Below are 26454 nucleotides of genomic sequence, written 5' to 3'. Positions count from 1 at the left end.
GATTGAGCCAATCCATTGATTTACAATGACCACTCGACTATAGTCTAATTATAATTGACAGCAGTCTATGCGCTTCCCAGAGAGGGCACAGCAGCAGGAGAAGTCGGCACGTACAGTACAGTTTCTGTGCTGCTCCAGCAGAGAGGAGTGGCTCTGACTGAGCATGACCTAACAGGCTGGCTGGACGACATTCCTACAAGCCCTGGGGTTTGCCTTCCTCCCAAACAGCTACGTAAGACACAGCTTCAACTGTCTTCCATTCAATGTCTATGCAACCAAGGAAGAAAATCCTATGAGGGGGCGATTCACTTGGTTGTGAAGCCGCTCTATGTATGTTCTTAATGGTGTTTGATCTAAAACCATGTAAGATAACATGTATTTTTGATTCTGTGATTAAAACACAAGTGTGCAGACATGACGATGAGCACTAAGAGCAGCATGTTGCAGAGGGAAGTGGACCAAAAGGAACATACGGTACAGTAAATGCTGCATGGCATCTTCCATCAAGGCTCTTCGCCCACTAGAACTGTTCATTATTCATACATGATTTATCTATTCATCTATTTATGTTAATCTAAAAAAAGAATGTATGTATTTTCTTCCACACTGTGTGGTCTTTTTACTGAAGGTTAACCCAATACCTTCTATGGGTAAAAGTACTGTATATGTTTGCAATATTTACATATCCCTCAAGGACACAGCAAGGTTACATCCCCTGTGGATTTGAACAGCTCTGGCACAGAAACATATTTATATGAGAAACAACAGTAATGGTCAAAATAGAGAATTCATTATTGAAACCTCTTAAACAGATTGGTACTGTGCTACAGTGATTGGAGTACAATTGTGAGTAAGCCACACGTTTGAATGCAGGTCCAATTATGTTCAAAACCTCAAGCAGCCTTATACTCGGGGTTAGTTGCAACAAAAACAAGAACTCAAATTCAGAGCACAATATTTTGCCGCCACAAACAAACCACCCAATGAGCCATTTAGCAACCTCACTGTGCTTTGCCGCAGTTGCTGCTGCTCCACTGATAAGCTTGCTTCATGGCAGCAGACAGGAAGCTTATTTCAAGAGCCAGATGAGTCAAAACCCTACTACACTGAGCAGGGCATACGTCACCAATCTAAAAACAATGCAGTGTCTCCCTCTGGTCTCTTTGTTAGATGAGGTCATTGTGTCCTTCTGTGACCAGCATTAGCTGCCTAATGCTGGTCACAGAAGACATGTGTTGTCTCTTGTCTGTGTTCCAACAACTATGGCCACATAAGTAGGTCAAATGAAGGGAAGAAAAAAAGCCTTTTCGTCCAAACCTTTGGGCAGGGAGATGAAGTTAAATAGTAATAAGCCACAACAATTCAACTCAATTGCTGGACAACCAAATGATGCACATGGTGACCAAAATCATTTTCCTTAGAGACGATTATGACAGTTTCTAAAGGCCAGTTATGGCAACATTATAGACAATATTCCTGTTTTGCTGCTATAGGCTTAGACTGTCGGGGGACACCTTACTTCTTCCTTCTGTCTGTCTGTACCGTCTGTACCTGTGTACTCTCATGTTCCGAATAACCCAGCTTCCCCCACATTTCTTTTTGGTTTCTATCTACGCCGGGATCCTCAGTCGTGGCTGATCCTGTATCCTGATCTGAGTCCTGGACTTCGAGTCATGGCTGAACCTGTCACTGTGGTCCTGCCTGACTCATCATACTACTTCCCTGATGGCTCCCACAGGATTGTTGACATCCTTGTGGATTCATCTTATTATTATTATAGACACATACATTTTCAAACATTTGGTCTACCTATGTTGTAAATGTATTATCTTTTAGATTTACACATGGCATCTATTGCACGTCTGTCCGTCCAGGGAGAGGGATCCCTCCTCTGTTGCTCTCCCTGAGGTTTCTACCATTTTCCCCTTTAAACTGTGGGGTTTTCCTTCTTTGGAAGTTTTTCCTTGTACGATGTGAGGGTCTAAGTACAGAGGGTGTCATATTGTCATACTGATATTCTGTGCAAACTGTGAAGTCCACTGAGACAAATGTAACATTTTTGATATTGGGCTATATAAATAAACATTGATTGATGATTGATTCCTGTCAGCCCATTCACCTGCAAAGATATGGCGAGATGTCTGGTACAGTATTTGGTACTGCCAAATAATGCAATTACAAATTGGAAGAGTATACTATAGCTGGAAAACAAAACAAAGATTTCACAGTGGATTTGGGAATTTGCAAGACATTATCTTGTAGTTTAACCAAACATCAACTAAAATGCCACCTACTTATTAATAGCTGCATAACTGAGTTGTGTGACCATCAAGTAAGAGTGAAATATACTTTTGAATAGTGCACCAATTTATAATAGCAATATATAACACTTTGGCCTTTAATCAAAAGACAGGGAGTTGTATTTACTTTCTCTTCAGAAGTGCCAGTATCATGGTAGGTAGACTTTGATAAGATACATAAACAAGGCAAACTAAGTCCATGGTCTTACGTTGTAAGCTGTCTGTCTGTACTGACAGCTCTTAAGTGATCAAAACACTTAACAAACCTACAATCAATCCCTCCACATTTGTTTTTGTTGGTTTAGATGTAAAATGCAATACAAATCAAGGCGGGGTGCTTTACGATTAGCTATAAGTAGGTAGGTAGCAGTTGCTTGTTTCTATGCAACGTCTTAGCATTACACATTCACTACTTTGCAAGTAAATGTAGCTCTTAGTCGGTCATTTATTTAAAACGATGCACCTATAACGCTACTCTAATCGCCTGTCCTACAATTAGTTAAAGAAGCGAGCAAGTTTAGTAGCTTAAGTCATAGTAAAGAGGTCGCAAACAGTCGTCGTGCAGTCGGGTCGGGGGGCGCTGCAGCTTCTTTAGCTCCTGAGCTAAAGCTAACAAGCTAGCCTAGTAACCATTACAAGCAAACACAGAAACTCTACGCGAGTTACTAGAAGGTAGCAGCGCTGTTCTCCGATAATGCCACCAATATATAACCGTGTATACATAAGATGTAGTGGTTTTTACCTGTAATTCGGCGCGCTCCACCTCCCATTGTGCTCTCTCTACTTCGAAACGGGCCCATTCGTGCTGCAGGAAGTGCAGGATCCCCGGGATACTGTACTGCGCCCTGGCCGCCTCCCCAGCGTCGCCATCAGGCAGCGGTCCTTTCCCACCGCCGGCTAAAACAGAGTTGTTATTGTTGTTGAAGAAAACGCCGGGCCCCGCCTGTTCGTCCATGGCCGGGCTCGGTGTAAAGGTCTGTCCGTTGTCTCGCTTGTTCGTGGTGCTTGATATCAATGGAAGGGCAAAAACCTAACGACTGCGCTCGGTCTCCTCGGCTCGAGGGAATGAACTCACTTTCTGACAGCTAGCTGTCATTGAATGACGTCAGCAACAACGGCCACGCCCACAGCATGTTGGATGGGAGCGCTCGTTTCCCTTACCGAGACTCCCAGATTAATTTAACCAACTGTTATCAAAAAGGTAACATGATTCAATGACATTCTGTGACAAATCCTGCAGCGGAATTAATTCAAAGAACTGCGTTAAACTATTATAACATGTGGCTACATGTGAATTCATGTACAGGCATCATCACAGTGAGGTCAAAGCAACTTTAATCACATTTAAAATAAATAAATTTGGAATGTAACATAGAACAATTTCAACAAATCTGCCAAATTATAATGGTAACAGATTCTCGACCATTTAGGTAGCTATTAGCCTACTTATTGACAGAAATGGATCAAAGTTATAAGCAATACAACAGTCTTGATGATATGCAGCACATATTAAAGTATGTAGTACTAACTCCCCCCATTAATCAGCAGACCGATTAAGTGTCTCTAAGGAATTACAATTTCTGCCCAAAAACTATTCAAAAGTGTGATGCATTTAATATTCAAAGAGCTCTCATAAAATCTGATTCAAATCTCAATGATATGCAGTAAATTCTCAGCTTTGTTTAAAAACATGTAGCAGTAATGTTCACAACATAATTTAAGAAACAAAAACAAAAATAAGACACCAAACAAACAAACAGCGGACCCTAAGGTCATATTCTAAAACCACCCCAATTAAACATGCATGATTGGAAAAAGAAATACTGCCAAGCTTATGGTGATGCAAAATCACAGCAAAAATGGCACAGTAAACATTATATTTTGGATAGTAATCAAATAATGACCAGACATAAAAGCATTTATCAGGAAAAAAGATGTGGATAAAAATAAATTGTGTCCCTTCATAAATGTGCAGTAATGATACATTCAGACAATCAACCTTTCCTGCAGATTTTTAAAGTGAGTTTTCTTTTAAGTCAACATTCAAAAGCTTATTGATGATTTGCACACACTTTCCTTCATACCTTTAAGAACAGTTCTCAAACATCAAATCCAAATTAGATGAGGAATAAATAAATACACTTAGGAAACTGCAGTGTGCACTCCGTTGACAGACAACAAAACAGACCTACAAAAGACAACATACATTTAGGCTGTGAGAGTGTACAGAGCATTTTAAGTGGGGTTCAGAAGAAGTTGGTCTTGAGTTTGATGGTGGGGGCAGCCTGCACTTGGGGCTGAGCTAGCCTGGCTGCAGCTTTGGCTCTGCTGCTGGCCTGGTTGGCCAGTATAGCCGATTCCAAACGGATTTTAAGCTCAGGTGCGGCACCAATTACTGTCTTGAAGGCAGCGGGATAGAGGGGGCCAATCCGCATTAAGTTCTGAAGGGCAAATTCATGCAGGGCTCTGGAGACTTGAGGCGCTGAGGAAATGGCATTTTCATCCAAAAGGTAGGAGATGAGGGTTGGCACAAGAAGAGCCAGCAACTGCACCCCTGTTAAACACATAATTACAATGACACATTAAAAAAAGTAATTGCTAACATAAAAACGAATAGTGAAAAACAGAAAATGGCTGGGAGAGTTTAACTGCACTGTTTACAAATTGAAGTGAGGCGAGAAATCCAATTCAACTCTACTAACTGACCTATGCATTGGGTGGACTTGACTTATTAATTGGAAACAAAAAATATTACCTTTTGGAAATGAAATGTTCGTTTTAGTAACTTATCAAGCCAATTTACGAACTCCATGGTCAGTTTCACGAGTGTGACGATCAATGCTGAATATCCTTGTTCGTTTTCCTTACAATACAGCAATGATATTATTTCTCGGACAAAAAAAGCCTTCTGTAGAGGCAACCAGGTTTTATGGGCAACTGCTATAAAAACAAATGAATACATTGATGAATCAAGCAAGTAATCTGTAGATCTGTATCAATCAACCAATCTGTCATGCAATGCATCTGTGGTTGCAGCTACGTGATGCACAATCTATATCTCCAATAAAAACCGTTTGAACACAAAACATGGAATAAGCTGCAACACACCCTAGCTAAATATAACACATCAAGGAAATCAATCATCTCTTTATAGATTTCCATGCAGTGCAGTTTGCTTTAATATGGAAAAGAGAAAATAGAGATATCATTGGGGAAACAAAAAAAATAAATAATAATATAACATCTACATTATAGCATAATGTGGAAATCACTAGACAAATTGACAGCAAACCAGTGCAGGGATTCTAAATTCAGCATCGAATGTTCTATACGTTTCCTCTTTGATAACACACATCAAAAGACACTGAGCTAAGACCTTCTTTAATGCATCTGAACACTTTAATCGAACAAACACAGATCTTTAGTGGTCCATTAGGCGGAGGCATACTTACGGTTTTGCTCTTCCCCCATGCCGACGAGATTCTCCAGCACTCTGATGCCCTCCTGCACCGCCTGCAGCTCGGCAGCAGTCCCCGGGCGACTGCGCTCCACCGCCTTCAGCTTTTCCACCATGAGCGGGGCCAGAGCGTGGATGTACGGCGTAGACAGGGCACGGCTAGAGTGCTGAAACACTGACAACAACAGCTGGTAACACCGTGCCTGAACCTGTGGCAAACAGAATGATATCCCTCACTTAAACATTGTTAAACACACCAGGGATGCATCTTTTGATCAGGCATTAGATATTATCATATTTGAGCTGGGTTGGTATGGTGCTTACCCAGGGATCACTAGAGTTGAGGGCGTTTCGGAAGCGGTCCATGCAGCCCTTCTGCAGGACGATTACTCCTACAAGTTCATTGCTGGCAGACAGCAGGAAGAGTGTGATCGCTGTTAACATGCTCACCTCATCCATGTCAGGCCTGGACTCCTCTACAGAAATACAAAAACAAGCATGAATACTGTCAATGTTTTCCTTACACCTTCTTCAGTAAGTTCAAAATCAAACATCTGTGTTTGTTTGTGTGCGTTTGCTTACCTGGCTGTGAGTTCTCTAGGACAGACGCCAGGCCGCTCCTCACCAGGCCGCTCCACTGTGTCTGCATGCCCTCCACCCGGGCCAGAGGGGAGGTGATGATGGTCTTGATGCCCTGCAGGGCCGCTGTCACAGTCACAGGCACAGAGTTATCAGCGGTCTTAAGTGCCGTTTCCCTCAGCACCCCCGTGATTAGGAAGAGCACTGTGGGGAGGATAGTCATGCTCCCTGTAGAGCAAAAAGAAACGGTGAACATGGGAGATGGTTTGACAGTGAACACCACATTGCTAGACTTAAACTATATGCTTAATGTAAGGCACAAGGAACCATTGCATCAATAGCTTTTATCATCAGCATACATAAACCTGAAAAAGGCAGGCTAAGCAGGCTAATCATTCTAAATGAATCATCCATGTTGGAACAGAGATTTGCCATCACTGTGTGCGCTGTGTTGTTGTAGTTTGCTTCGGGCCTCACCGGCAGGAGAGCAGAGCGAGGGCAGTTCTGCCAGGATGGAAACTGTGTTTGCCACCAGGCGGGCGCTTTCCTCAGGGAGCCGCTGAGGCCTGAGTGGCACGTGGCTGGGTGATTCCTTCACACGTGCATTAAGCTGCGGCAAGTGGCGAACCAGGATGAAGACGAGCAGCTCCATGGCTGCGAACACCAGAGACTTGCCCGGGACGAGCTCCCCCGTGTCTGCTCCTTCCCCGAGGCTGGGCTGAGAGTCTTTCTCGCCTTCTTCCTCTTTGCCTGAGCAAAATCACAGTGACCAAAATAACTCATACAGCCACATCATTGAAACAACACGTCTTTAAAGCCTAATGGACTTAATAGATGGTGAAGCAATACAGCACGTTGAGTATGGCATTTTCAGAATATAACAGTGTAATGTAATGCAAAATGTGTTAGTGTCTAACCCTTGCCAGCCTTCTGTCGCTGCAGATGGTCCTGTGCGGCCCTGATGGTCTCCTGTACGACAGCAGTGACCTGGAGCTGTACTGCAGGAGGATCCCGAGTCAACAGCAGCCTGTGGAGCACGTTCAGGAGCTCCACAGCCAACAGCTACAACAGAAATAACAATTACAGTAGTTTCTCTGTGAAACACTGAGGATGTGAACATTGATATTCTACTCATTGTTCCTGGTTCATTGCCAAAAGGCCCACAAGCTGTTGAGTAGAAAAGGGGCTTTTTATACAAGTTTTATACAGCAAAGAGACACATGAACCAATATAAGGGGATGTATCACCACACGTCTTATTTCAAAGCCTCTAACCAATGCAACCAAGAATAAACAACCTGCTTTTTTTGTGAATTTATACACAATCTGTGTATACTTTGAAGCCCTCAGCATCTCAATTATGCATTGCGTGGCAGTCAAATGTTTAGAGGAGCATTGGGGCGATCCTTGTCAACTCATAAAGTCAGTAAATATCACGTGACCCTGTGGTATTCACCAGTTATTTACACTAAGGTGATGATCAGGCACTGGTAAATATATCACTGCTGCAAAGTGTAAATGAAAAAGGCCATGGATAAAATACATTGTTGCTTATTTGCTACTTAAAGTTCATCTGCAATCAACAAAGCCAGCCACTGGAACTTGACAGTTTGATTTCTATTGACATAGGATAGTAATGCTGCTTCTGAATTGCAAAGTAAAATTCAAATAATCATATACAAATGCTGTTTACCGAAACACATTTCAAGTTTAAATATCTATATATCTTTTTTTCAAATGTGTACTCACAACTAATTCTAGGAACGTAGGACAAATCTTCCACCAAATATCTCCCCTTATATAATAAGACAAGTCTTTCTGCACCACGACTTGTGTCTTTACCTGGTCCTCTGCGATATGGATCTTAGCGCATGGAGATGCTAGCAGGGTGAACAGGGCGTGCAGGCAGGACATCACATTGTGAATGGGCTCCTCGGGCCGGGGGAAGCAAAGAAACTCTATACTGACACCTGAGAGACAGAACACAGAAATGCACTTAGGGAGTGTTCATGCTATTCTCTTTTTCTATCCAATGCTACCTCTTTCACTGTGGGAGGAAGCAAGGTGTGTCCATGGCTGTAAGGTAAACAAAAGCAGTCGCTATGTAAAACTATTTTTTGAAAAAGGCATGTAGTGGTAGGGTATTGAGTGTCTGTGAGGACTACATTTGTGGTTACAGTATATGCCTCTTCCAACAATTCAGATTGCAGTTAACATGTATTTCACTCATTTTATCCTCTTAAAAGTCTGTGTGAAACTTTCACAGTTAAGTTATGGACCTTGATCTTTTACCACCACATTCTAAACAGTTAATAATTGAGTTCAAGTATATCTTTACTGCCAAGTTTGAAAATACATTTCTTAAGGTTTCCCTCAGACATTACGAGACCTATCATGAACAATATATAGTACAAATGACTCGGTCTCTTTACCCAACATCAGATGCATCCTGTCTTTGACCGACTCCTCAAAGCTCCTTGTGGTGGAGGAGGCTACTTGAGAGATGGCCGGAGCCTTGGAGAGAGCTGAGGGGACGTCTTCTTTCTCTTCAGCAGCCCCGAACTCGGTGCTGCTCAGCCACAGGGCCACGGCATGCAGGACGGGGGCCCACGAACTGCGATAGTGGAGTCTTGCTGTGTCTATAGTCTCTGGAGTGTAAAACGCTCCGCCTGAACACAGACACGCAAAGAAGAGAAAGGACTTGTTTGGAACATATTACTGAAAGGTGATTCTAATTGTGAAAAAATAAAAACATCCATTTATATGCTCCTGGATCATATATGTCTGTTTCTGTTTACATTTTCATTATGTTTTACTCATCGGTAAAGAAATGACAAATTCTATTTGAAGAACTAGTCCCTCAACACATCTTAAACTTTCAATGGCTTTTTGACAATAATAGGTTTGTTGATATGTTTTTCAAAAAGTGTCCAAAACACAATTAAGGTTTTTGGAAAAGTCAGAAGAATTACATTTGAATGGCACCAGAACTCAAACAAAGAACTTGTGCTATGTGCGTTTAATTGTGCATACAGGTATGAAGTTATCTGATTAGGATTTATTTAGTGGGTAAGAATTATTCTTGTACCGTCAGGGGGCAGCTGACTGGAGAACTCCGCAGGCAGGGTGAGCAGAGCGTAGTCTCGCAGCATGGCCAGCCACAGGCGGCTGAGCGACGGCAGCTCGGGCTGCACCAGAGTGATGAGGCTGTCGGGAGGAAGCACGTCTGCACCCATATCATCCTCATCGTCGTCATCCTCTCCACTTTGGACTGGCTTGGCAGGCTTAGACTCTGCATCTTTCTTGATGTTCATCGCCACCACATACACCTGGGAAAGAAGGTTAGTGTGAATTGTCAGTTACAGTATAGAGTCACATAACTTGCATATGGGACTGTGTGGTTGGGGTCTTTAGTCTCACCTCAGCCCAAGCCTTAAGCACGGCCAGTTTCTCCATTGTGGTGGCACTTTCACTGTACAGCTGACTGGATGAGCCTTTCCCAGCCTGCACCTTGTCCAGCGACGACACCAGCAAGTTGTGGACCCGCCGCAGGTCATTGAGGTCACTGACCACGCCACTGCCAATCCAGGTGCTACACACCTGTAGTCAAATATAGAGAGGTCAATGTAACAAACGAGTCCTTTAAGGGCTGTTTATTAGAACAGATGTTTCATTACAAACAGAGTGGACTAGGTGCATCTCCAAATTTTTTAAATAACCAATTAAGCTTTTAAATGTTTATTAAGAAAGCAGAGGGTCTTACCTGGCATGCCTTAGCTGTTATGTCAGACGGAGTATCAGGGGAAAAGGCAGGTCTTAGGGCAGCTCCGACCTAAATGCATAGATGAATACATGTTTACAATTTGTTTCCCTTTGCTGTGTTGCTATTTATTTTTGAATTGTATGTATTTCTGACTCACATTGGCCTGGTATTGTTCCAGAATAACATGGCCTGGGAACTCAGGCTCTGGTACGGAGGCAAACTTTTTAATGATGTCCTCCAGGGCCTGCAGGCCGGCCATCCTCAGCTGGTTGCTGTGGTCTGTGGCCGCCATGAAGGCCATGCGGATGAGATCCGACAAATGGAGCACCAACTGATCTCCTGGATGGAACAACAAGGATTGTGTGAGGTATAAAAACATATTTCAACACCACATTAATCAGCCAATCATTATAATTACAGAATGATCTACCCATTCTGTATTGTTTGTTACATATTCAGGTCAAATTCTCCGTTAGTACAAGTTATCTTTTTTCACCGTTAGAGCTGAAGATAAGCAATGATAGTTTTGAGGTTTATGTTCATTTACATTTTAGCCAGTCATTGTTTCATATGTGCTTTATGGTCCTTTGATGCTGCTACCCTGTTTCTGCGTAGCTTTATAAACTTCTTCCTTTACTGTGAACTTAAGATAACAGACAGAAGCACACAACAAATACACTATTAGAAGTTGACACAAATAATCTGTATATTGAGGTAGAAGCTGAGATTGAATTGAGTTAAAGTGCAACTTTCAAGGGATTAATTTTAAACACTGCGACCCACAATAAAAATGCCTTTTTGTAGCTGCTGGTTCCAAAGCAGCTAAAATCACTACACTGTGCCATGACTTAGACAAAAAACAGCACTATTTCGGATAACCTTATAACCAATGGCTGTTTGGTCCCACTTTTGCTTACTTTTCTGTCTTTGTTCCATCTTTACATAAAATATCTTTATTCAGCAGCTTCCTGAAGGTCGCATAACATATATATATAAACTGAACAACCAAACAAACAGCTGAACCATTGGTTAGTAGAAAATATGTTTTACACAGAGCAAAGGAGGCATCTATCAATCAAAGATCCTCACAGTGATCTGAGCTGTTCTGTTCTGGCAACATGCTGAATGAATACCTTTGGGGTTCTTGGCTTGTGCAGAGCGGGCAGCAGCCAGATCAAAGTGCGCTTTGTCATTCTCACACAGCAGGATGATTCGACACAGGCAGTCCGCGGCAAATACCCGCGTCACCCAGCGGGGCGCCACAGAGGGCTTGGACTTGTCATCTTCGCCCAGGCCTGTGAACATGCTGTCATCGTCCATCTCGTCCTTCTTCTCTGAGTCCTCCTCATCCTTTTCAATCTCGACAACAACAGGTGCTCCTACGTCTGCAAGAGGGGACGGACACATTCACGATAAACAGATTTAAAAGAGAGGATACCAGGTCCCTTCAATGACAGATAATAAATGCATTGCTATACTATGCTGGTATCAGGAAACATTTAAACTGCTTTTGGGATGTAGCAGCTGGTTTCTGTGTGAAACTTACTTTGTTCTATATTCCATCTTTATTTTCTTTAAAGACACAAAGTGGTAATTTGTCATATTTGTTGTTTTAAACTCTACCTTTACCTGTAGTTGCTGCAAGGACATCTTTGCAGAGTTTCAGCCAATGAGAAAGCTTCTCTACAGCGAGAGACGACAGCATGTGGCCCAGTGTATCATGGATATCAGAACACAGCTTCCGGTCCGTCTCCCGATCCAGCATGCCAAACAGAACACCCTCCAGACCGGTCTCCGTAATGTTCAGATCTAAACCAGGCGCAAAGCAAACACAAATGTAACCTTTTCAGTGTGTTTTGCAATGAGGCTCATTGGTATAATAAGGGAGAAGTTATGACCCAGATGTATACTTATTCCCTGATTAAACATTGGCAATAGTTGAGGAGCACAGATTTGCTCATTTCTTAGGAGCACAGTTCAGAGTGCATCTCAACCTTTTGCTGTATTGAGAATTATACCGTTCCGTTTTGTTTTATTTGTACAGGCTTAGTAGCCGCAAAAGCTGAACAATCCTCTAATTGCTGGTCAGCTTCCCGATGTGTACTCACGGATTGTATTGTTGTCTCCCCCTCTCTTGGCCAGGCTCATGGCATACTCGCAGACCTCTGCAGCCTCTCTCTGAGCGAGCTGCCTCAGACAGGCCACGGCAGCGCGGCGCAGCAACAGGTGAGGGCTGCACAGGTGCACCTGCAGGGAACCCACAGTACAGTAGGAATTTAAGATCAAGAAATATAAAAACTTCTATCATATAAAGACTCAATATATCTCTTCATGTCTTACACAGAGACAAGGCACCAGGCTGGACAGGTTGACATGGCGTGGAGCAAACATGTGCAGCTGCTGCAAACAGGAGATGGCTGCTGCCTGCACCAGGGAGTCCGAGTGGTCCTGCATTATGGCACAACCAACCAGGCAGGACGAGCGGATGGTGGAGATAGTGGCTCCATTTCCTGGCAAAAACACAGAATAGGAAGAGCAATTTTAGCAGTTAGAATCACAGTATGTGTAATGGCAATTTTAATGTTCCAATGTCCTATATCCGTATGTCTTCTGGTTAGAGGCTTGGAGTGTGATTACGCTGCCACCTGCGGGCCGGGAAAGTGTATATTCTACAAAATTGAAAGGTTCAAATGAGAGTTATACAGTACTTACTTACTGCCACAGTAAGTAAGTACTGCAAATCTGCCACAATTACCCTGTAATTCTGGTCCCACAGTGGTGATGAGTGCTCCCAGGCAGCGGCCCAAACACTGGTGCACCTCTATGTGGGACGGGGGCACAGTGAGGAGCAGGGTGAGCACCAGGGACAGCGTGGGCTCCACGTAGCCTCTATACATGGGGCCACTAGAATCCACAATCAGAGCCAGAGAGTGCAGAGCCCATGTCTGTTAACAAGAGAGCAACATAATAACTACCGGTAAGCTGTAAAGCACAAATGATAAAAATAACCATTGGTTTGGGGTCAGTTTCGAAAGAAAAGTGGGAAAAAACAACACACTTTGATCCTGGTAAACCAATCTATAATCCAGTTTCCTGGGAAACAAGCAACAGGAAAAAAGGATATTAAGGCAGTAATTCACCGTACCTGGACCTCATGAGAGGACCCATCCTGGGCCAGAGCCAATAGGATGCTGACACTGGTCTTTAAGTGCTGGCCTGAGCCAATTCCTCCAACATATCGATGCAGACAGCCAAGAGCCAGTGAATGGCCCGTCCTTGATACTACATCACGGGCAGACTTCAGTCTGGGAATAGAGGAACGGGAGAGATATGCATCACAAGATTAAAGCCAAGGATGGAGAGGAAAGACAGATTCAGTCCAAGATAGATAATGAGGACAATTGAAGACTGAAATTGACCTATAATAAAATGTGAAACAAACTTCTCTGTAACTCATTGTAACGGTGGGGTGCTCTCCTTTTATTTTAACACGGGAAATAACGGAATAAAGAGAGAAAATAGAGGCAAAATACAAATATGAAATGCTTACTTATCAAAGCTGGTCTGTGCCATTCTGGCAATGAAGGTTGCCTCTCCCACCACCTGAGCCATCCTACCCAGGGCCTCTCCAGCAGCACAGCGCAGGATGGGGTTGGGATTGTCCAACGCTCCCATCACCAGAGCCAGGGCCGACTTACGCACCTCCTCAGGACCCAGAGTACTCTTGTTCTCAGCCAAACCCTTCAGTCAGCAAAGAGATCATTTCTCATTACCTAAATGATCAAACATGATATTCCTGTCTAAAGAGGATATGAAACAGCTATTCTCACCTTAAGGGCACTAAGCACTGCAGTAAAGATGTTTAGTTGGACTGCCTGCTGTCGAATTCCTTTAGCCTGCTTTATGCACTCTGCAAAGTGGTCCAGCATCTGCAGCCTGAATCATAGCGGGTGTGAAACAAAAGTGAGAATGAATGTGTATCAATCAAAAAGAGAAATGATGCAAAGATGTTGCAAACATGTCCAAATCTCCACGGCAACAACATCATTTCTCACCTGTGTTTGAAGGACACGTGGGGAAAAACAACACCAAAAAGAGCCACTGAGGCATCGATGACGGACACACCCAAAGGGAGAGGGCCCGGGATGGCCTCGCCTACAGGAACACGCAGGTAGATCGAGGAAGGGTCGTGCTCCAGAGCTCCACTGCCAGATGCACTGTTGGGCTGCAGCTGTATGATGATCACACCAGATAATAATGGATCATTTTGAGTATAGATATTTATTTTAAACCAAGTTACAATGACACTTATTTTTAGAATATGTATTATATTTGGGATTTTTCATGTCATTGTTGATTTTACCAACCTGATCCTCTATGCACTTGTGGTCCGTCTCCTGTAGCCAGGAACCCATGAGCACACTGTCGTCATAGTGACAGAGAGAGCGCAGCAGGGAGGTGGTTGTGTTGGCCGAGTTGTCAGTCAAAGTGAACTCTGCCACCAGCTCCCTCAGCAGGGCGTTGAAGCTGCCTACAAAAGAAAAACAATGTTTTTTAAAAACACCACCAAAAATGTTATAGGGGGGAAATAAAAAGCAGGAAAGACCGAGTTACCTTCATAGGTCTTAGGGGGCAATAGAGCCAGGATGTCGTACAAGCGGAGCCTCACCATCGCTGCACTTGCTTTCAGGTGAGCACCATGGACCTTAATGATGGCAGGGACACTGAAAGAACATTAAAATGTTTAGAAATATAACCTTGAATTAATTAAATAAATGCAGGAATAGTTAACACAATGAATGGACTGTGTCACACTCACTGAGACATCATGGTCATGGCACATTCAATGGGAGTCATCAGTCTACGGATCACATCTTCTGTCAGCAGCTCGGGACAGTGGGCCACAAAGCTCCGCATGGCTACAGAGGGGAGGAACAGGCGTGTTGGTCAATTGTGTCAGCTAACAATACAGAGCATTGTCTCCGGGGGGGTGGGGGGTGGGGGGTATGTGTGTGTTTCTTTACCGCACAGTGCTCCAGCTCGGCCCTCCAGGGTGACCTGCCAGGTGAAGGCGTCTCCTCTGGCCTTTTCCGCTTCCAGCTCCTTCTGCGAGCGAGGAAACACGTTCCTCCACAGCAGCAGCATCTTGGGAAGGTGATAGCGCACGAGGGAGGGACCTGGGCACAAACACAATGTGGTTTTCAGATTGACAGGGAGGGACACATTATTGTTGACAAATCAAAGGTAACAGACATTGGAGGTGTGTCACGGGGGCTCACCGAGAGTCATCAGGGCTCCCAGCAGCAGCCATCCTGCCTGTGTGCGCTGCAGGGACAGACGACTGTTCTGAGCAGCTGTCCTCAGGAGGTCTTCAGCTATACTCACCACCAACTACAAGACAAGAACACAGATTCATTGAGGGTGCCATATTGTAGAAAGTGAGGTTTCCATGTATTTTTTTAAAATAATATATAAGTTAGGTTCTTTATAAAAATAACTGTGGTAGTATCAAAATGCCTTATTCATGGAGAAATGCCATGGAATGGAATATCTCGATTTAAGAAACGTTGCCTCTTAAACAAGCTGTCATGACATCTTTGAGGTTGTAACTATAGAGTCACCTGTAGAAGTGCCACTTATTCTGTGTAGTTGACATAAAAAGTGACCCCTGGTTACGGTATTATTATGAAGAAGGTGACAGCGCAAGGAAGGAAGACCGAAAACTCACATCAGATGGGTCTTTTGAAAGCTTAAAGAGACAGGCGCCAGGCAGAAAATAGGAGAACAATTATATGTTTTTCAACTTTAAGCATGTAAATATGTCCTAGTATAATCCCAAAATACCAGTATAAACCTGGAAAAGATATATACCCCTTTAAATCTACATAGGCCAACCAAAATGGCCGGTAAGATTGCATTCTGAGGCCACACACCTTGCCCTTAGAGTGGGGGATACCGAGCGGACACTGGTGCACGCCTCCCAGCAGAGCAGCCATCGCAAAGCTGTATCCGCTCACAGCCTCCGGGGAACTCTTCAGGCTGTTGATTCTCTCCGCACAGCGGTCCAGCAGCGGGGTCAGCTGATACGGCAGCGCCACGGCAACACAGCGCAAACACCAGGCAGCGGCCAAACGAGCCGCCATGCTTGGGTGCAGCAGCACTGAGGTGACGGTTTCAAGGAGTCCTGGGAAAGAGGACATGGAGTTGTAAAAAAATCAATCGAAATCTGAATGGAGCTTATTATGTATTTGATTGACTTTAAGAGCTATATGCAACAATTGCATTTACGGTTAGCATTTGATGTATTTTCAGTCATGGATGTAGATTAACATAGGTTTTAGCAGCTTTATTCTGTTTTAGGGAAGGTGAAAATGTTAAAACCCATAAACAAAGTTAAAGAAGAGGCTGGCCAATGACATATCAATTGGCAAATTTGACTCCAGTTAGGAGTATTATCAACTATATATTCCCAGCTTGTGAGGAACTTGAAGAGACATTGAATGAAATGGTGTGTGTCTCACCTATAGAAGGTTCCTGTATGAGCGGGGAAGCCGTGGCACTCAGGCTCTGCACCAGGCTGCCCAGCTCTTTGAGGGCACACACCATGACATGCTGACTGGCAGAGACGTCAGCTGCCCCGGCCTTGTTCTCTCCACTGATGTCATTCACAACCGCCTCTGGAAAAACACGAGGCAGGGAAAAAGAAGTGCTTTTCTTTACAAAATGCAATAATTATCAAGTTGAACAATTTCACAAATCCTTAGAAAATATGATTAATGTTACAAATTAAGAATGTGTGCAGCATTGCTGGATAAGGTGACCTTCACTGGATTGTAACTTCCGTTTTGTCAGATTTACACATTTTAGAAGTTATTTATAATCATCTTATATGCTACAAAAAATGGTTTAGTAATAACATAATTCACTTGGCACATTAGCCTATGTACTGCTTTCACACATTATTAATCTGAATATATTTTCCCACAAGATACTGAGAAGCACGCTGCTAAATGTCACAAACACAGAGCTCTGAGTATTTTCAAACGGTACAAACAGGACACATTGGCTATAGCTGTACTAATGGATGAAGTGACAAAGGAAAAACAGTAAATCTAAATTCAGGTAAATCAAGGATTACAATTTTTGAATGTCATTTATCAAGAACTTAAAATCCTCAGAGCTCTGTATAGGCAACAGTCAAGAGGGATCAGACAGAAAAGGAATTAAATAGCTTTAGAAAGAGGAAGGCTGCTTCTTGAACTGTGCTAGTCATGTCTAGTCAAGCAGTTTAGGAAACCAGGAACTAAGTATAGAATAAAGAGGGGAACATATGTCTCCACTCCAGGAAATACTTTTCAAGATACTTTTCACATAGATATTTCAAAATACAATTTCAAGAAGTCTCACAGATCCAGATGGTTGGAAAAGCAGCAAAGATATAAGAGCCCAGGACCAATTTTCAAGAGAAACTGACATTCAACATAGTTATCATCAGCAATCAATCAATATGAACAAGAGTGTACATTTCTGATAGTTGACATCAGTTTAAAGGTTGCAAAGCAAATCAGAGTAAGAATCATCCTTTTTGAATGAGATAAATGTGATTGAAAAAATAATTAATCTGTTGCTATATCCCAACAAAAAAAATGTTTGAGGCACTGAGATCAATAAAACGTAATGATGGAAAAACATGCAAATATGAAGGCTTGTTTCTACACTGTGTCTGTGAATTTAGTGGCACATGCAGTTTTTTCTGCTGGTGTAAGCCAGATGTCTACACTCAGAAAGAGTTATGTCATGCTCCTAAGGGATTGCAATACAATAACAGAATGGCAAACAGCCCGCGGAGGCTATGCAATAATGCAAGCATGAGTAACTCAAATGCTGAGCTGGCAGCGTTTGATGCTACTGACTTTATAATTCTGCTTGTGGTTAAAAAGAAAAAGTAAAGAAAGAGGAGAGTGATCCCAAAGAGCAAAAGCAGGAAGAAAAGTAGATATGAAAGCCATCTCCACACACAACAAGAAGGAAAAGAAAAACACCACCTCTGTAGACAACACAAGCGCAAACCATGCAAGAGATGAGAAACTAAAAGAATTAAAAGTGATAATAATGGATGAGTACTTACTCTGTAATGCTCTGAACCGTGATATTTCCCCCCCATCCTCCTTACCCACAGCCCTCATTTGCTTGCTGATGGCTTGGCAGATTTCTTTGCCGGCTGCAATTTGTGCTTTTTCTCCGAGTAACCCCCCCAGGGTGGCGCGCAGCATGAAGGAAACACAGCGGCGTGAGTACACAGCCTCAACATGTGTCTGCGTGGCCCGCGGGTGGGACACTAGGTCCAACACGTGGGACAGGAAGGTGGCGAAGTTGCGCTCCAGCCACTGACCACCCAGTGTAGTCACAAACACGACGTAGGCCTGGAGAGAAATATAGAAAAGGATCACGTGAGAAGTGTATTGATCAGAAGATGCAGGCTCATGTTCTGATGTTTGAGATTTCACCTCACCTGTGTGATGCCCACCCGCACCTCCCTGCTCACAGAGCCTCCCCCCTTCAACATTTCCCCTCCGCTCTTCAGGAAGCCCGATCCACCACGCAGAAAGCCCGTGGCCATGAGCTCCAGCACTTCCTCCAGAGTGGCCCGCTTCACGTTCTGGCGCATCACTGAGGAAGAACATATTGAGCTCATGAAATACACTACGGGTGAGCTGGACTTATAACTAGACATAAACCACACAAATCAGCCCTTTAACCTACCTGATGCATGTTTGGGCAACAGGGCGGTGGCCATGACTGTCCCCAGCAGTTTGGCCACTTCTACCCGTACACCATAGTTGGATCCTTCCAATGCTTTGTAACACAAAGTGGCCACGTTCTCCAGTTCTGTGGTCCACATGAATACTGCCTCGTTCTGCAGCTCCAACAGGCACTGATCAGAGAAGAAGAGTAAAGATGGGGTCCTGTTATTAACCTCTACGTCATGCATGTGCAGTAACAATCTCAATTTAGACATAGGGATGATGCATACAAACAATTCCGATGCTTATACATATCTTTGCAATATATTAGCCACTAGTTGGAAAGTAACTACGTTTAATTGGTCAAGTCCTTACTGAAGTATTATTTTGAGGTATAATATTTGTATATAATACTTGAGTATTTGTATTTTGTAATAAACACAGAAATATTGTACTATTTACTTAATGACTTATAAGTGATATAATTAATACAAATATACTCATAAATGATTATGTAACATTATAGGTTATGGGGAACTTTACTATATAAAGTCATTAGAAATAGCCCCACCTTTACCCGCTGCAACATTAAGTGAGTGACACATCAATGCATCAGTTATACAAAATATGATTCTGAAATAGACCAAATGTAAGTACTTTTATTATTTATAAATCAAATAAAAAGTAAGAAAAAATATCAGTATAAGTGTTGTATTGCTACAAATACTTTAGTAAGATATGTGAATGTTTATTCCACAACTGCTAGTAAAACAACTTGTACAATGTGCAGTACAACCGTCATGTTTTCTAAACAGGAAATTGTCTTTCGAAATAGGGAGGAGTTTTGCATTTTCACATGAGTTGATTCAACCTAAATGACATAGCAAAATATGTGTGATTTGAAGCACACAATTCCATTATCTTTCTGAGACTAACCTTTGCAACTGCACAGCGCACGGCCATGGACCTGTCTGTGAGCAGAGAGCGGGCGTTCTTGTAGATATCTCTGTGACATGAAGCTGCAGCTCCTCCCAGACCACAGAGCACCTTCTGCAGGCTGAGAAGGATCTCTCCTCGGCCTTGGGACTACATCAGCAAAACAATTTTGAAAACAGGACAATTCAAATAGATTTCACATCTGTTTCTGAAAATACATCTCTTTTAGTTATCAATTTCTATTCTTATTTTCCAGTTTAAAATTGGACCAAACACATTCTTGCTGAAAGAAAATGGAAAGCTGCATTCCATTGCGAAATATACGTACCTCTGCACTCTTTAATGCCTTCAACATATTATTAATGGTGTCGGGAAATGAGCTTCCGAGCATCCTGCCCATCTTGTCATAAAAAGCTCCAACGCATGCCACTGCAGCACTGCAAAATATTTATACATTTTAAATTATTTGAGAAACAACACAATAATGAAATGAGACCTAATTCTGTTTAAATAAATATAAATACATTCGTTCACGTTTATAACTTAAATCTCCTATTAAAACATTCAAACCGGCTTTTATTCACTCCACAGTGTCAAGGAGGTATGAAGGATTGATAGATAAAAGCCTACAGTAAAACAAAAAGTGTTAGATTCCACTAATATCAGCAAGAAAACACAGCATAATATCTGCTAATGTACACTTAATCGACCCTTTAAACATGAAATGTCATTCTGCAGATTAACATTTGGCTTAACTGCTAATACCCTTGAAGGTGAGCCTACAGTATATAGCCGAAACACTCAAAGCAGTGCTAGCAGCTTTTATCCTAATGCAAATATGTAGAGTGAGTGTATTTCTAAAAAATATATAAAAATAAATGGGATCCTACAGTTTTGTTGGCAAGTACGCAGGTGTGTCATCCTTGCTTTTGATAATCTCATTGCATTTATCCAGAGTCTGAAAAACAGTGAAGGTGTCGCCGATGCTGTAAAGCGTGGCCAGGTTTTTGGCCAGCAGTTTTCTTGTTGGTGGTCCAGGGGCGCTGCTGATCAGTCCTGTCAGCTGTTCCACCAGTTTCTTCTGCTTCTCCTTCACATCCACCTGCCATTTGAATGCAGAACAATGTCACAAACTGCCTCTAATGAAAACCACTAAGAAAAACAAAGCTGAAATCTCAATGGTCACCCTATTTGCTGTCACGAGCACTTTATCCAAGAAGCGGAGCCATTCGAAGATGAAGACAGGCCTCTTTGCTTCAGTGATCTGGGCCAAGGCTTCTTCGTTGAGCAGCAGACTGTGAGCCAGCTCCATGGCGAGGACCTTTCAAAACACTGCTGCACACCGTAGCCTCTGCAATGTTACATACGTGAGTATGCTTTGTCAGTAAACGTTTATTTTCTAATATATGCCATTCCTTCCAATCACCTAAAACGTAAACAAGCACCACCTACGTCACTAAATATCTGTTGACATTTTTGCCATCCTTACAATGCCTGTATCAGGTGGATGCAAGACACACAAGTAATAATAAAGACATAGCAGCTATCAATGCTTTAGAAGTCGTTAAACACTGTTTGTTTTTACGCAGAATGTGTACAAATCTGAACTGTAAAAGCTATGTATCGTTAACACTTTGCTGCTCAGTTCTGACAGCTGCCTGCCTCCAGCTGTTGATGGCTAGCTGGTTAGCAACCTAAGCTAGCTGGTTACTACGAGGAACAAGCTATACTCTAAGCTACACACACACACACCTAAACTGAGTGTAAGCTATCTTTTATCATCTTTTAAAACATTTAGCATTTCAATAACACTTACACAACAACACCTTCTCTGAAATAAGGTATACATGTTGTTAAATTGTTCATCTTACCTGTTTTCGACAACCTAGCGATGAACGACGACGAGAATCGGCGGTGTCGCGTTAAAATCAGCCCGAAGTGAAACTGAGGAAACGATGTGCACAAAAAAAAAACTACCGCAACCTGAGCCGTACAAAGATATTTCAAAGTATGTATAGGCTTTGTCCAAGTTGTCTCCTTGAATTTGAAATTAAAAGAGGTGGTGGAAATATTTGTCAAAACTGCCGGAACTGTATACTCGTTGCCTCACTTGTAGCTACTCGGAATTTGTATTTGAACGAACCAAACATCATTGAAGAAAATACAAATGCACAACCGGATTATTTTTAAAGTGCTGTAGCTCTAATTTACTACATTTGTTCTCTTTTGCGTGGTCAAAATGTCTGATGAGGAAGAGGACTATATGTCCGATGCATTTCTCAGTAAAATGTAAGCCTTGTGGAGATTTCTAATTAAGCTACTACATTAACGTTTACTGTTACATGATTTACATTATTGTCCTGTGGTATCAGGACTGGAAAACGAAAATTGGGTATTTTTTTAGAGTTGTGAAAATATAGAAGTGCGAGTTTACAGCCATGCTGACAGTGTTGTATTATCCCAATGACTGTTTATATGTCCCTCTGTCTTTCAGACCAGATGTGAAGCCAGGTGTCAGCATGGTGAGGCGGTTAAAAGAAGAAATAAAGAAGGAGACACAGATCAAGGAAACAAACATCAAGAACCGCCAGAAGACCTATAAAGAGCAAGAGAAGGAAAGCAGAGAGGCAGCTTTACAGAACTCAATTTGCAATGAGAACACCTTGGGATTTGCAATTCTGCAGAAAATGGGTTACAAAGCTGGTCAAGGCCTAGGGAAGGCAGGCAAGTTTCTTCTTTATTAATGTAATTGTATTCTGTTTTGCATTTGTAGTGTGTGTGTATTCATTTACATACATGTTGCCTCTTCAGGAGCAGGAAGGGTTGATCCAATTCCTTTAAACATCAAAACCGGTAGGCAATAGCTTTGTGACACAATTACATTTGGTTTGGTAAAAGTATGTGAAATCCAACTGCTGGCTTACAGTGTTTGATTATGTGTCTTTGAATGCTAAATCAGACAGAGGTGGAATTGGAATGGAAGAGGTGAAGAAAAGAAAAGCTGAGGAGGAACTTCAACATTATCGTCAGAAAACACGAGCCAAACAACACAATGAGACAAAGTCTCTGGAAGACTTTAGGTGAAGTTTGTAGTACTCCATGAGATGCACTTTGGCTCTGAATATATCCCATCTTATCATTCAAATGTTTCAAAATGTGTGTGTGTGACGGTGTGCTTTTTTACATCAGGTCGAGAGTAAAGACGGAGAGAGAGGAGCGGAAGATTGAAGGAGATCTCAGAAAGAGTCAGCGAGCCTGTGAGCAGCTTGACAGTCAGAAGGTTAAGGATAAGCTCATCACTATAATACAGTGCTAATGCTATTGTTAAAGAACTAAATTCTCTTCACTGAGAATAAATACAAATGTGCCATGAGAATGACCATGATTTTTTTCCATTTAATCGATGTAGTAACAGCCCTTATGGTTTTCTTTGTGTAAATCTTTTGGCTATATTGTCTTTGCAGGGCATCACTGTCCCAAGGGAAGACTGGTACTGGCCTAAAATAGAAACTAATGACGAGGAGGATGATGTTGAAGAGAAGGAGGAAGAAGAAAAAGAAGAAGAAGAAGAAGAAGAAGATGAAGAGGAGATTGTTGAATTAAGCGTCAGTATTGTTAACAGTGCTGTAATGTGTAATTGTAATACATTAACCCAAATCAATTCTGTTGTCAAATACATTTTTGGTAATAATAGTTCAAATAATTGTTGCCAAAAAGCATACATAGGAAATGTATCTCACATTTTGCCAGTGTATAGTACACTATCGTTGTCTTGGCATAAGGTAAATAGGAAAATGAATGTATTTGATATGTGTCTCTCTTTGTTACAGTCTTTTGACAAACTGCCCATTTTGACGTCCTATTTGAGAGGAATCCATTTTTACTGCATATGGTGTGGGACCACCTACAATGGTAAGAGTGATGACAACATGGCTGTGGGTTGTTATTGTTGTTGTTATTGCCTTTGCAGATATATTTATATACTTTTTTTTTCTTTTTTCTTACAGATGAAGACGACTTGTGCTCTAACTGTCCCGGGGACACAGAAGCAGACCACGATTAAACTCAAAAATATGAACAGTAGTTCCCAGTAAAACAGCAGTTGAAAATGTTTAACCTGCATAACATAATGTTAAAAGGGGGTGCAGAGAGCATTTTACGCTGTGAAACAGGCTCGTCACCCCTGGTTCTTAAGCAGTTAAGGAAATAGCCGATTAGCAGTACAGAAATATGTATTTATTGTTCCCATTTGAATCTGTTTCCATCTCTGGAAGAATATCACTGTTTACTGTGTACGGCGGTCTTGGTTTTATGAAATCTACATTAAGTCAGTGGGAAATTCAGGATGCCTTTTTTATTTACCTTTTTTAAATGTTTAAGATATGTTTCAGGAGCAATTTAAATCCTATGTTTTCATTAAATGTTTGAAGATATATACCTTGTTATCTTATTTGTATTTAAGCAACCTAATAATACAATAATAAATCACATTAATTTAGGTTTAATAGAATGTAATTGTGCCTTTGTTTGTGTGTGACAATTAGTTGTGAGTGTATATAGGTCCTCTATTTGCTGGGTAAAAACCCTCTAAAAAAAAGAAACTGTACCATCACCAACTCCAGCTCCCATGAATCTTAGCACTTGGCTCTTACCTAAACCTTCTTGGGATCTGTAGTTTTTGAATGCTTACAGCGTTTTGTCAAGGTAGGCACATATCTTATTGAAGCTACAAACGTTTCAAAACAAAACATAACAAACGTTTAAAAAATCAAGATAAATTATATATAATATCGTAGAAAGCCGAAAATAAAACATTATAACAGTGGTCTACCTAATTGCTATAAAAACAAAAACATCACGTTCACTACTTAAACTTTTCCCATAAACTTCCCAACGTTATTATAACCTTAAACTGTATATAGCATACAACTGTTTCACTGTTATAGCTTTCAATTGGTTCCTGTTTGCTTAAAGGCTGCCACGATGTGTGACGTTGTCGTCGGGTTTTTTGTCTAGCAACCGCAGTGGATGAGCGAGCGGAAACGGACGGAGGAAGCCGGAAGAAGAAAGTGAAGTTGGAGACACGCTGCAGAAAGTTCAGAGAGAGTCGGAAATCATCGAAACATACAGAAACGGTAGCATTGGACTGGTTAGCATAAACTGTACATTGACTGTATCATCATGTCAACCAGCTCAGATGGGACCCAAAGACCTGATATGGAATGGGAGGAAACCAAAGCTGTGAGGAAGAAAAGGGCTTTGAGGGAAAAAGTTAGCAGACCAAGAACACAAAGTTGGTCGGATTGGTCGAGTGGAGCAGGCTTAAACAAAAAAACAAAAGGCAGTCAAAATGGAAAACAAGCAATTTCGAATACAGAACTAGAGCAGGAGTGGAAAGTTATAATAGAATTCAACCGGGATGGTGGGCATTACCACCCGATTCAACTGACAAAATCAATTGAGAAAGAAATGGGTAAAATCAAATTTGCCAAGTTTATGAACAACAAACGAGTTTTGATACAAGCAACCAGCAAGCAACAGCAGGGAAAAATACTTAAAATGACGACACTCAGTGGAGAAAAAATAAAGGCTCATATCCCAGGAGCAATGGCAATGTTGAGAGGAGTCATATCTGGAGTTCCACTTAATATGTCTATGGATGATGTTAAAAAGGAGATTAAAGGAGGAAAAGTTATTGAGGCAAACAGACTTATGAGCAAAAGAGATGGCACATTGAAGGAAACACTTTCAGTAGTTATTCAGTTTGAGAAAAATATACCGAAATCTGTGCAAATAGGATACATGAACTACAGTGTGAGGGAATTCATCCCAAAACCACTTAGATGCTATGCATGCCAAAGAATGGGACACACAGCAATGCAGTGTAAAGGAAAACTAAGGTGTGCGAGATGTGGAGGCCAACATGAGTATGGGAAATGTGAAAAAGAGGCAAAGATGAAATGCTGTAATTGTGGAGGAGAGCACAGTGCGGCGTTTGGTGGATGTGTAGTGCAGAGAGAAGCCAGAGAAGCTCAGAGGGTCAAAGTACTCAGTAAAGTCTCATATGCAGAAGCCCTAAAGAAGGTTAGGGAAACGGAAGCAAACAATCAGGCTTCTAGTGGAAGGGTTCAAAGAAACTTAGTACAGAGTGGTAGCAACATTTCAGAAAGGCAGGTTACAAATCAAAGCCAAGTACCTGTGGAAATTAAAGAAGATGATAGCATTCTCGTGGTAAAGAAAGTCAACTTTATGACATTCATCTGCCATACCATTAATGTTGCAGCACAGATGAAGAAGAAAAGTGACAGAATCAAAACCATCGTGCAGGCAGCGGAGAAATTCCTTAACATTAGAGATATAAAAGCAGACCAGATACATGAATTACTAGCAACAAAAGATGTGGGAGAAACGGACAACCAGGATGAGGGTTAGCACGTTGTTAATGGTAATTCACATACTCCAGTGGAATGCTAGAAGCCTCATAGCTAATGGACAGGAGTTTAAAAAATATGTCTATGAGTTACAAACATTGCCAGATGTAATTTGTGTGCAAGAGTCTTGGTTAAAACCTCATCTAGACTTTATGATTCCAGGGTTCAGCTCTATCAGATATGATAGAGTTAGCAATCAAAATGGTGGAGGGTGTGTTACTTTCATAAAGGATGGGCTGGCCTAT

At 41.9% G+C, this 26454-nt stretch overlaps 3 protein-coding genes across 8 annotated transcripts in view; 1 reads left to right on the top strand and 2 right to left on the bottom strand.

Annotated features, from left to right (window-relative positions):
* LOC307044445 (striatin-like) overlaps positions 1-3394 on the bottom strand; it is a 29803-nt gene extending 26409 nt beyond the window's left edge. Inside the window, exon 1 of one of the 2 annotated variants that reach the window (XM_079689680.1) lies at positions 3043-3394. In XM_079689680.1, coding sequence (XP_079545806.1) covers positions 3043-3255 — 213 coding nt within the window. In that variant the 5' untranslated portion in view covers positions 3256-3394. The remainder of the gene's footprint in view (positions 1-3042) is intronic. The other variant, XM_079689679.1, reaches the window with a different exon arrangement.
* A 224-nt stretch (positions 3395-3618) lies between these two features.
* Positions 3619-21095, bottom strand: heatr5b (HEAT repeat containing 5B). Of its 4 annotated transcripts, none has more exons than XM_079689516.1 (35): positions 20965-21095; positions 20669-20880; positions 20107-20215; positions 19779-19928; positions 18862-19033; positions 18611-18768; positions 18227-18521; positions 16620-16775; positions 16032-16282; positions 15378-15489; positions 15123-15275; positions 14918-15017; positions 14713-14822; positions 14466-14629; positions 14154-14329; positions 13929-14034; positions 13649-13839; positions 13244-13403; positions 12854-13043; positions 12439-12608; positions 12207-12345; positions 11722-11907; positions 11232-11483; positions 10256-10437; positions 10099-10167; positions 9756-9935; positions 9424-9664; positions 8768-9004; positions 8178-8305; positions 7254-7398; positions 6814-7086; positions 6340-6564; positions 6082-6233; positions 5753-5966; positions 3619-4854 (listed from the first exon to the last, which is right to left on the bottom strand). In XM_079689516.1, the coding sequence occupies exons 1-35, from the start codon at positions 21088-21090 to the stop codon at positions 4547-4549; spliced, it is 6192 nt and encodes a 2063-aa protein (XP_079545642.1). In that variant the 5' UTR covers positions 21091-21095; the 3' UTR covers positions 3619-4546. The 4 variants fall into 4 exon arrangements, with proteins under 4 accessions (XP_079545642.1, XP_079545643.1, XP_079545644.1 ...); XM_079689517.1 differs by having other exon boundaries at positions 11728-11907; XM_079689518.1 differs by having other exon boundaries at positions 18272-18521.
* Positions 21008-24211, top strand: gpatch11 (G patch domain containing 11). 2 transcript variants are annotated; one of them, XM_079689521.1, is made up of 8 exons: positions 21008-21145; positions 22273-22502; positions 22590-22631; positions 22738-22858; positions 22968-23058; positions 23243-23383; positions 23609-23690; positions 23786-24211. In XM_079689521.1, exons 1-8 carry the CDS (start codon positions 21135-21137, stop codon positions 23839-23841), a joined length of 774 nt encoding a protein of 257 aa, XP_079545647.1. In that variant the 5' UTR covers positions 21008-21134; the 3' UTR covers positions 23842-24211. The 2 variants fall into 2 exon arrangements, with proteins under 2 accessions (XP_079545647.1, XP_079545646.1); XM_079689520.1 differs by lacking the exon at positions 21008-21145 and adding an exon at positions 21896-22067.
* Positions 24212-26454: the final 2243 nt, after the last annotated feature.

This window comes from Notothenia rossii (genome assembly GCF_949606895.1).
Source record: "Notothenia rossii genome assembly, chromosome: 6".
Classification (NCBI taxonomy): domain Eukaryota; kingdom Metazoa; phylum Chordata; class Actinopteri; order Perciformes; family Nototheniidae; genus Notothenia; species Notothenia rossii.
The sequence above is the reverse complement of the archived record's forward strand: the minus strand, read 5'-3'. Positions and strand labels throughout refer to the sequence as shown.

What these genes read in the sequence shown, in the direction of transcription:
- heatr5b (XM_079689516.1), bottom strand. Translation starts at nt 21,090, where the DNA reads ATGGAGCTGGCTCACAGTCTGCTGCTCAACGAAGAAGCCTTGGCCCAG. An exon ending in GGGAGCCCTGATGACTCTCG is followed by an intron (nt 15,276 to 15,377) that starts GTGAGCCCCCGT and finishes GTTTGTGCCCAG; the next exon opens with GTCCCTCCCTCGTGCGCTAT. An exon ending in GCACAGACCAGCTTTGATAA is followed by an intron (nt 13,404 to 13,648) that starts GTAAGCATTTCA and finishes CTCTATTCCCAG; the next exon opens with ACTGAAGTCTGCCCGTGATG.
- gpatch11 (XM_079689520.1), top strand. Translation starts at nt 22,018, where the DNA reads ATGTCTGATGAGGAAGAGGACTATATGTCCGATGCATTTCTCAGTAAA. An exon ending in GATGCATTTCTCAGTAAAAT is followed by an intron (nt 22,068 to 22,272) that starts GTAAGCCTTGTG and finishes TCTGTCTTTCAG; the next exon opens with ACCAGATGTGAAGCCAGGTG. An exon ending in TCCTTTAAACATCAAAACCG is followed by an intron (nt 22,632 to 22,737) that starts GTAGGCAATAGC and finishes ATGCTAAATCAG; the next exon opens with ACAGAGGTGGAATTGGAATG.